General features: G+C 53.9%; 1 protein-coding gene across 1 annotated transcript; it reads left to right on the top strand.

Annotated features, from left to right (window-relative positions):
• The first annotated feature begins 3434 nt into the window (after nt 1–3434).
• On the top strand, nt 3435–8375 carry LOC135181487 (cytochrome b-c1 complex subunit 7). The gene is made up of 3 exons (XM_064154742.1): nt 3435–3540; nt 6569–6640; nt 8137–8375. Exons 1-3 carry the CDS (start codon nt 3438–3440, stop codon nt 8358–8360), a joined length of 399 nt encoding a protein of 132 aa, XP_064010812.1. The 5' UTR covers nt 3435–3437; the 3' UTR covers nt 8361–8375.
• Nucleotides 8376–9792: the final 1417 nt, after the last annotated feature.

The raw sequence follows: 9792 nt of genomic DNA, 5'->3' as shown, positions 1-9792 counted from the left end.
GTTGGAACTGAATGATCCTTGAGGGTCCCTTCCAACCTTGACAATCCTGTGCTGTTAAGGCTCCCAGTAATATTCTTAATGGTGACTTGAGAGTTTTGTAAAGGTTGCATATATGTTGATTGCTACTTCTGCAATCTTTGTTAGTGCTGTCTAACTTATTTCATGGTGAAGCATGCAGCACACCAATAGTAAACTAAAGTGAGTTGTTCTTTGGAAAAAACAACCTAGACAAACTACTGAAAGAGAAGGAAATCATATGTGGCCCTGAAATAGAGAAGGAGCTTACTGCAAGTTCTTGCCCTCTTGTTGAGGGGGGAAAGCAGTTTTTTCCCACCCCAATGGGATCTGTATGGTTATTATGCAAATCAGCATCTGAAAAGATGCTGTAGTAGAGGAGAGGTTGAGGGAGCTGGGGGTGTGTAGCCTGGAAGAGAGGAGGCTCAGGGGTGAGCTCATTGCTGTCTGCAGCTACCTGAAGGGAGGCTGTAGCCAGGTGGGGGATGGTCTCTTCTCCCAGGTGACCAGCAACAGGAGGACACAGTCTCAAGTTGTGCCAGGGCAGGTCTAGGCTGGATGTTAGGAGAAAGTTCTTCCCAGAGAGAGTGATTGGCATTGGAATGGGCTGCCCAGGGAGGTGGTGGAGTCGTTGTCCCTGGAAGTGTTGCAGCCAAGCCTGGCTGGGGCACTTAGTGCCATGGTCTGGTTGGTTGGGCAGGGCTGGGTGCTAGGTTGGCCTGGATGATTTTGGAGCTCTCTTCCAACCTGGATGATTGTGTGAAAATGAAATTAAGAGACATTTAGAAATGGAAACAGTAATGATCTCTGGATTATGACTTGTGTTTTACCTAAATTAGAAACTATGGATTAGAGTTAGAACAGCCTCCAAAAGGAATGTTTTCAGAACAAGCAGAGTGCAAATTTTGTGTGAGTCTAGGGAGGTTCTCCTGCCCCTCTACTCTGCCCTGCTGAGACCACACCTGGAATATTGTGTCCAGTTTTGGGCTCCCCAGTTCAAGAGAGACAGTGACCTGCTGGAGGGAGTCCAACAGAGAGCTAGAGGGATGATTAGGAGACTTGAGCATCTCCCCTACAAAGGGAGACTGAGAGCCCTGGGGCTGGTCAGTCTGGAGAAGAGAAGGCTGAGAGAAGATCTGATCAATGTCTATCAATACCTGAGGGGTGGGTGTCAGCTGGAGGGGGACAGTCTTCTCTTGGTGGTGTATAGGAGTAAGACAAGGACTTGATGGATAGACACTAGAACATAGAAGGATTCACCTCCACATGAGGAGAAACAGTGAGGGTGATGGAGCCCTGGAGCAGGCTGCCCAGAGAGGTTGTGGAGTCTCCTTCTCTGGAAGCTACCAAACCCTATCTGGATACATTCCTGTGCAGACTACCTTGGGTGATCCTGCTTTTGGCAGGGGGATTGGACTGGATGACCCTTGGAGGTCCCTTCCAACCCAGCTCATTCTGCAGTTCTGTAACTCTGCAGACTCTGAGGGACAGCTGTGGCCACCCTGGGGGACACATGGGCATCGCTGGCGAAGGCAACAGCTTGGGCAACAAAAGATATTGGCTTTTGAGGTGCTGTGAGAAGAGTGTGCTATGCTCAGTCTTCAGAGCAGGCTCTGATTAATCTTGGCTTAATTTCTGATCTACCAAGGTCATGTCATTTAAAATCATCGTAAGGCATGGGCTTCAGTTGCCTCCAAGGTGCCTCAGAGAGGACAGCTCTGTGCACACAAGCTCTGTGTGTGATGTTGCCAGCACATTCACTGCCTACCTGTCACCTGGACCAAGTGTCCAGAGCAGTGAAGATTTTTACCTAACTTCTGCTCAGACTTACTTTCTGCTGTCTTTTCCCTGAGTCAGTCCGTGAAACCTGTCCACTGCCCTCCACACAGATACGTGGATACACGTTATGGCTGAAGATCAGCCAGTAGTGTGCTCAGGTGGCCAAGAAGGCAAATGGCATCCTGGCTTGTATCAGCAGTGCTGTGGCCAGCAGGAGTGAGGCAGTGATTTCATACCCAGGGTAGTGCTGGAGTCACCATCCCTGTAGACGTGATGCTGAGGGATGTGGTTTAGTGGTGGAAGGGATAGGTTAGGTTATTGGTTGGACTTGATGATCTTGGAGGTCTTTTCTAACCTTAATGCTTCTGTGATTGACCCTGCCCACCTTGGCTCTTTATCACTCTGCTGCCCCTAGGGAAAGTGCCTCAAAGCCAGAAGATGTCCTCAGGAGAAAGGCCTAAGCAGTGAGAGCATGTTGCAGTGGAGGCTGATGAAGCTCTTTCCCTAGAATGGAATCACAGAATGGGTTAGGTTGGAAGGGACCTCAAAGCTCACTCAGTTCCAACCTCTTGCCATAGGTAGGGACACCTCTCACTAGAACAGGTCGCTCAAGGCCTCATCCAGCCTGGCCTTGAACACCTTCAGTGAGGGAGCAGCCACAACCTCCCTGGGCAACCTGTGCCAGTGTCTCACTACCCTCACTGCAAACAACTTCTTCCTAAATCTCTCCTCTGCCATTTTACACCCATTACCCCTCGTGCTGTCATTACAGGACCCTGTCAATAGTCCCTCCCCAGCCCTCCTGCAGCCCCCTTCACATACCCTAGAAGGCCACTCCAAGGTCTCCTCCAAGCCTTCTCCTCTCCAGCCTGCACAGCCCTAACTCTCTCAGCCTGGCCTCACAGCAGAGCTGCTGCAGCCCTCTCAGCATCTTGGTGGCCTTCTCTGCACTGCCTCCAACACTTCCCTGTGCTGCTTGTGCTGGGGGCTCCAGACCTGCCCCCAGGGCTGCAGGTGGGGTGTGAGGAGAGCAGAGCCAAGGGGCACAATCCCCTCCCTTGCCCTGTGCCCACACTGCTCTGGCTGCAGCCCAGCACAGGCTTGTGTCTGGGCTGCACTCACCCTGCAGCCTCCTGTGGAGCTTTGCATCAGCCCAGACCCCCAGGGGCTGTTCCTCAGGGCTGCTCTCAGCCACTCTCCACCCAGCCTGGAGCTGTGCTTGGCATTGCTCTGACTCAGGTGCAGGACCTTGCACTTGGCCTTGCTGAATGTCCTGCGGTTCGCCTGGGCACAGCTCTGCAGCCTGTGCGGGTGGCCCTGGGCGGCTCCCTGCCCGCTCCCAGCCGGCCGTTCCGCACACGGGCTCAGGCTCGGGCGCTGCGGGCAGCCGCAGCCCCGCCCCGCAGCCCCGCCCCGCAGCCCCGCCCCGCAGCCCCGCCCCGCAGCCCCGCCCCGCAGCCCCGCCCCGCAGCCCCGCCCCGCAGCCCCGCCCCGCAGCCCCGCCCCGCAGCCCCGCCCCGCAGCCCCGCCCCGCAGCCCCGCCCCGCAGCCCCGCCCCGCAGCCCCGCCCCGCAGCCCCGCCCCGCAGCCCCGCCCCGCAGCCCCGCCCCGCAGCCCCGCCCCGCAGCCCCGCCCCGGGGCGCATGCGCCGCCGCTGCCGCCTCATTGGCTCGGTGGCCCCCGCGCCGCGGCGTACCCAGAGGGCAGCGCGCCGCGCCGAGGTCAAGATGGCGGCGAGGGCACCGGGTGAGGCGGCGGGGGGCGGCCCGCGGTGGCCGTGCGGGGCCGCGTCCGTCCTGCTGGCGGGGCGGGGCTGGGCTGGGCTTGCTCGGTCTCTCTCCGTGAAGAGAGGCCTGCCGTGGCGGGGAGCGGGGGCGGGGGGGTGGCGTGTGCTCTGTGCCCTTGGCGGGGCAGAGCTCGGCGCTGGAGTGCCGCAGGCGGAGCGGGCGGGTGTCCTGCTCGTCTGCCCTGTGCCGGCCCTGCTGTCCGGCCTCAGCCGAGGGAGCTCCTTCTGCTTCGGGGGTTTGCCGGGAGCAGTCGGGCAGGTGTTCGGGAGGAGGCCTTGGGCTGCTCCAGAGTGGCCTCGGGGGTCGCTGTCCTGTCTCGGCCGCTGCCCCCAGACTCTGTCCCTTGTCATTCCTTCTCCGGCCCGGGGTGCGAGCCCGCTGAGGTGAGGAGCTATTGGCACACTGCCACCACTGCCCCCAGACTCTGTCCCTTGTCATTCCTTCTCCGGCCCGCGGTACGAGCCCGCTGAGGTGAGGAGCTATTGGCACACTGCCGGCACACCTAGCGCTGGTGTTGTGGGGGCACTTGGTAAAGCAGGTGACTTCGTGCCATGACAGATAGCTTGCCCTGCCTGCGCTACCCATGTTACACAGTATCCCAGTATCACCAAGGTTGGAAGAGACCTCACAGATCATCAAGTCCAACCCTTCACCACAGAGCTCAAGGCCAGACCATGGCACCAAGTGCCACGTCCAGTCCTGCCTTGAACAGCTCCAGGGACGGCGACTCCACCACCTCCCCGGGCAGCCCATTCCAGTGCCCAATGACTCTCTCAGGGAAGAACTTTCTCCTCACCTCCAGCCTAAATCTCCCCTGGCACAGCCTGAGGCTGTGTCCTCTCGTTCTGGTGCTGGCCACCTGAGAGAAGAGAACAACCTCCTCCTGGCCACAACCTCCCCTCAGGTAGTTGTAGACAGCAATAAGGTCTGCCCTGAGCCTCCTCTTCTCCAGGCTAACCAATCCCAGCTCCCTCAGCCTCTCCTCGTAGGGCTGTGCTCAAGGCCTCTCCCCAGCCTCGTTGCCCTTTTTGGACACACCATTGTGGGATTTGTAGGTCCCTTGATGAGTTATTTCAGTGGTATTTGGTGTCACAGTGTGCTTGTTCACACTTCAAAACACTTCTGCAGTCCAGAATCACAGTTTAGAAAGATGATCGTTCTCTATCTGGTGTGCTTTGCTTTCTCTTTTTCATTTGAGGTTTTAGTGTTGACTTTTTAGTTGCTTTTGGGAGCTCTTTGGAAAAAAAAATCTCTGGAATCACAGAATGAAGCAGGTTAGAAGAGAGCTCCAAGCTCAGCCAGCCCAACCTAGCACCCAGCCCTGCCCAACCAACCAGACCATGGCACTAAGTGCCCTAGCCAGGCTTGGCTTCAACACCTCCATGGACGGCAACTCCACACAGAAGTAACTAAAGAGGAGAGCAGAAGCTGAACAATGTAGTAACATGATCTTGGAGGTCTCTTCCAACCTGCTTGATTCTGTGATTCTATGAACATGTTAGCCTTGAAATACCATTAAGCCATAGTGAGAGCTGTGAAACCTAGGCAGGTGATTTGAAAAACTTGATGGCTTTGGGTTTGCTTTGGATATTGGCTTTTATCTCAGTTAAATGGAGCCTTAAAATCATTGCTGCTGTCTTTAACGGTGAACCATTGGCCTTGTTCCAAGCCTTGAAGCACTTTAATATCCAAATATATTGAAACAGAAGTCATAGAACCAAGCAGGTTGGAAGAGACCTCCAAGCTCATCCAGTCCAACCTAGCACCCAGCCCTGGCCAAGCAACCAGACCATGGCACTAAGTGCCCCAGCCAGGCTTGGCCTCAACACCTCCAGGCACGGCCACTCCACCACCTCCCTGATCATACTGTAATTAACAACTACTCATTCTGCCTGTTTAGTTAAGAAAACAGAACATCCCAGTCATGGGCTGGATGCTGGGGAATGTTTCTTCACAGAGAGGGTTCTCAAACATGGGAATGGTCTGCCCAGGGCAGTGCTGAAGTCACCATGCCTGGAGTTGTTCAAGCAGCCTGTGGTGCTGGTGCTTAGAGACGTGGTTTAGTGTTGACCCTTCAGTGGTAGATCAAAAGTTGGACTGGATGATCTTTGAGGTCTTTTCCAATTGGATGTTTTCTGTGGCTCTGTTCAGTTTCAAAGTTGATGAAGTGTTGTGCTCCTGGAAATGAAAGAAACCAGCAAGTACTTGCATAGTTGTGTGTAAATACTGAGTATCACGTTGCTCTACAACTGATGATGGTCACAGATTGCATTGGGTTGGAAGGGACCCTCAAAGGACATCTTGCCCAACACTAGGGACATCTCCAGCTAGATCTGGCTGCCAGGGCCACATCCTGTCTGATCTTCAATATCACCAAGGACGGGGCCTCAGCCACAGCCCTGGGCAAGTGTTCCAGTATTTTACCCCTCTCATCAAACTGGTGAAGTGAGTACAAGGAAGGTCGTGAAGATGATCAGAGGCCTGGAACACTTCTCCTATGAGGACAGGCTACAAGAGTTAGGGCTCTTCAGCCTGGAGAAGAGAAGGATTTGAGGAGACCTTAGAGTGGTCTTCCAGTATCTGAAGGGGGCTGCAGGAGGGCTGGGGAGGGACTATTGACAAGATCTGGTAATGACAGGATGAGGAGGAATGGGTTTGAAGTGGCAGAGGGGAGATTCAAACTGGATGTTAAGAAGTTCTTTCCAGGGAAAGTGAGGGTGGTGAGACACTGGCACAGGTTGCCCAGGGAGGCTGTGGATCACAGAAGGACAGAATGTGATCTTTGATCACGTTGGGTGATTGCTCCACAACCTCCCTGGAGGCGTTCACGGCCAGGTTGGATGAAGCCTTGAGCAACCTGTTCTAGTGGGAGGTGTCCCAGCCTATGGCAGGGGGTTGGAACTGGCTGAGCTTTGAGGTCCCTTCCAACCCAAAGCATTCTGTTGTGAAGAACTTCCTTCTGATGTCCCAACTCGTGTCCCTTTCAGTTGCAGGAGGTGGTCGCCTGTTGGACACCCTCCGTAAGTGGTATTACAATGCAGCTGGGTTCAACAAACTCGGTGAGTGTTTGCTGGAGATGTTTGAGACTTCTGCAGCTTTAACAATCCTCAAACTGGATTGCAGTTTGGAATGAGTATTCTTGATCAAAATCAGCTGCTGCTGTTGTGAGGCTGAAATTAGCAACAGCTTCAGTCATCTTGATTTCTGCTTAATAATGAATCACTGACTTCTCTGTTATTCCTATGCTTCCTCTTGTTTTCCTTGAAGTAGCTTTATAACCACCAAGGTTAAGCTGGAGCAGTTGAAAAGACTTCCATGAATCAGTCCTAAAAGCCTGGTTATTTATCTTTGCCTACCAGGTCACTTTCACTGGCCAGTATCTTCTAACCCAAAGGCTGCCCTTGAGGATGGACAGGTTCCTGTTGATAGCAGTCAGCCTGTCTGTGATATTTATGCTAAGTATCCAAAGTGCAAAACAGGGTTAAGCTTAGATTGTACCACCATAACTTGATGTCTCTCTGGCCTGCACAGAGGTGAAGAAAGTGTCAAAGTAGTGATTCTGGGAGGTTGCCTTGATGGTATTGTCTTCTGTTTGTTCACAGTTGTAAGAAAGTTTGTTTCAGCTGTTCATGAATGACAAGAGAATTAGAATCATAGAATCAAGCAGGTTGGAAGAGAGCTCCAAGCTCAGCCAGCCCAACCTAGCACCCAGCCCTGCCCAACCAACCTGATCATGGCACTAAGTGCCCCAGCCAGGCTTGGCTTCAACACCTCCAGCCACGGCCACTCCACCAGCTCCCTGGGCAGCCCATTCCAATGCCAATCACTCTCTCTGCCAGCAACTTCCTCCTCACATCCAGCCTAGACCTGCCCTGGCACAGCTTGAGGCTGTGTCCCCTTCTTCTGTTGCTGGCTGCCTGGCAGCAGAGCCCAACCCCACCTGGCTACAGCCTCCCTTCAGCAGCTGCAGACAGCAATGAGCTCTGCCCTGAGCCTTCTCTTCTCTAGGCTGCACACCCCCAGCTCCTTCAGCCTCTCCTCATAGGGTTTGTGCTCCAGGCCTCTCACCAGAGGTTCAGCAAAACAGGGGCAAGCCATTTAAAGACACTTAACATACCTGTCCTGGAGAAGTAAGAAATAAATTGCAAGACAGCTGTAGAGGAACAGAGTCATAGAGTGGTTTGAGTTGGAAGGGACCTTCAAAGGTCAACTAGTCCAACCCTCCTGCACTCAGCAACGACTGACTAGATCAGGTTGCTCAGAGCTTTATTTGGGCCTGACATGGAATATCTCTAGGGATGAGACCTCAACCACTTCCCTGGGCAACCTGTTGCAGTGTTCCACCACCCTGATAATAAGAACTTGATCCTAACATCTCCCTTCCACTAGACCAGGTTGCCCAAGGCCTCATCCAGGTTCTTTTCTACTAGGTTGGTTTTGGTTTTCTTCATCGTTTTGTGCTGGAAATGCTATGCCTGTGTTACACAGAAACACTTGTGCCAATCCTGGAACACAAAGAGCATTGATTCAGTGATGTAAAATCTGCTTGGTACAGGATTAATGCGAGATGATACCCTGTATGAAGATGATGATGTGAAAGAGGCACTGAGGAGACTTCCAGAACATCTTTACAACGAGAGAACATTCCGCATAAAGCGAGCGCTCGACCTGAGCCTGAAACATCAGATCCTCCCTAAAGACCAGTGGGTGAAGTATGAAGAGGTATGTCTGGAGTGCTTCCACTCTCTAGTGGAGGCCTTAAGTGAATCAGGATCATAGAATGGGCTGGGTTAGAAGAGACCTCCAAAGCTCATCCAGCCCAACTGCCTCTGCAATCAGCAGGAAGCTCCTCCAATAGATCAGGCTGCCCAGAGCCCTGTTGAGCCCTACCTTGAGTATCTCCAGGGATGGGGCCTCAACTGCCTCCCTGGGCTACTTGTTGCAGTGTTCCACTGCCCTCATGGTGTAGAACTTGTTCTTAACATCCAATCTAAATCTACTGGGATTTGCAGCCATTGCCCCTCCCCCTCTTACTACAGGGCTTTGTAATCAGTCTCTCTACAGCCTTTTTGTAGACCCCCTTCAGTCACTGGAAGGCAGTCTTCTGTTCTTCAGGCTGAGTCATAGAATCATCCAGGTTGGAAGAGACCTCCATGATCATCCAGTCCAACCTAGCACCCAGCCCTAGCCAAGCAACCAGACCATGGCACTAAGTGCCCCAGCCAGGCTTGGCTTCAACACCTCCAGGGACGGTGACTCCACCACCTCCCTGGGCAGCCCATTCCAATGCCAATCACTCTCTCTGCCAACAAATTCCAGTAACAGAAGAAGGGGACACAGCCTCAAGCTGTGCCAGGCCAGGTCTAGGCTGGATGTTAGGAGGAAGCTGTTGCCAGAGAGAGTGATTGGCATTGGAATGGGCTGCCCAGGGAGGTGGTGGAGTGGCCGTGGCTGGAGGTGTTGAAGCAAGCCTGGCTGGGGCACTTAGTGCCATGGTCTGGTTGGTTGGGCAGGGCTGGGTGCTAGGTTGGGCTGGCTGAGCTTGGAGCTCTCTTCCAACCTGCTTGATTCTATGATAATTAGGTTACTCCTACATTGAATAACTGCTGCTTTCATTCTTTAAGCAGCACTTTGGTTTCAAGTGTTAAACACAGTGGCATCCTGGCCTGCATCAGCAATGGTGTGGCCAGCAGGAGCAGGGAGGTCATTCTGCCCCTGTACTCTGCACTGGTTAGACCACACCTTGAGTGCTGTGTTCAGTTCTGGGCCCCCCAGTTTAGGAGGGACATTGAGATGCTTGAGCGTGTCCAGAGAAGGGCAACGAGGCTGGGGAGAGGCCTTGAGCACAGCCCTACGAGGAGAGGCTGAGGGAGCTGGGATTGGTTAGCCTGGAGAAGAGGAGGCTCAGGGCAGACCTTATTGCTGTCTACAGCTACCTGAGGGGAGGTTGTGGCCAGGAGGAGGTTGCTCTCTTCTCTCAGGTGGCCAGCACCAGAACAAGAGGACACAGCCTCAGGCTGTGCCAGGGGAGATTTAGGCTGGAGGTGAGGAGAAAGTTCTTCCCTGAGAGAGTCATTGGACACTGGAATGGGCTGCCCGGGGAGGTGGTGGAGTCGCCGTCCCTGGAGCTGTTCAAGGCAGGACTGGACGTGGCACTTGGTGCCATGGTCTGGCCTTGAGCTCTGTGGTAAGGGGTTGGACTTGATGATCT

Source organism: Pogoniulus pusillus, chromosome 14 (genome assembly GCF_015220805.1).
Source record: "Pogoniulus pusillus isolate bPogPus1 chromosome 14, bPogPus1.pri, whole genome shotgun sequence".
Taxonomy (NCBI): Eukaryota; Metazoa; Chordata; class Aves; order Piciformes; family Lybiidae; genus Pogoniulus; species Pogoniulus pusillus.
The sequence above is the reverse complement of the archived record's forward strand: the minus strand, read 5'-3'. Positions and strand labels throughout refer to the sequence as shown.

Excerpts from the sequence above, each read along its gene's own strand:
- LOC135181487 (XM_064154742.1), top strand. The coding sequence starts at position 3,438 with ATGCGCCGCCGCTGCCGCCTCATTGGCTCGGTGGCCCCCGCGCCGCGG. Across the intron at positions 3,541-6,568 it reads GATGGCGGCGAGGGCACCGG|TTGCAGGAGGTGGTCGCCTG; the intron begins GTGAGGCGGCGG and ends TGTCCCTTTCAG. Across the intron at positions 6,641-8,136 it reads AGCTGGGTTCAACAAACTCG|GATTAATGCGAGATGATACC; the intron begins GTGAGTGTTTGC and ends TGCTTGGTACAG.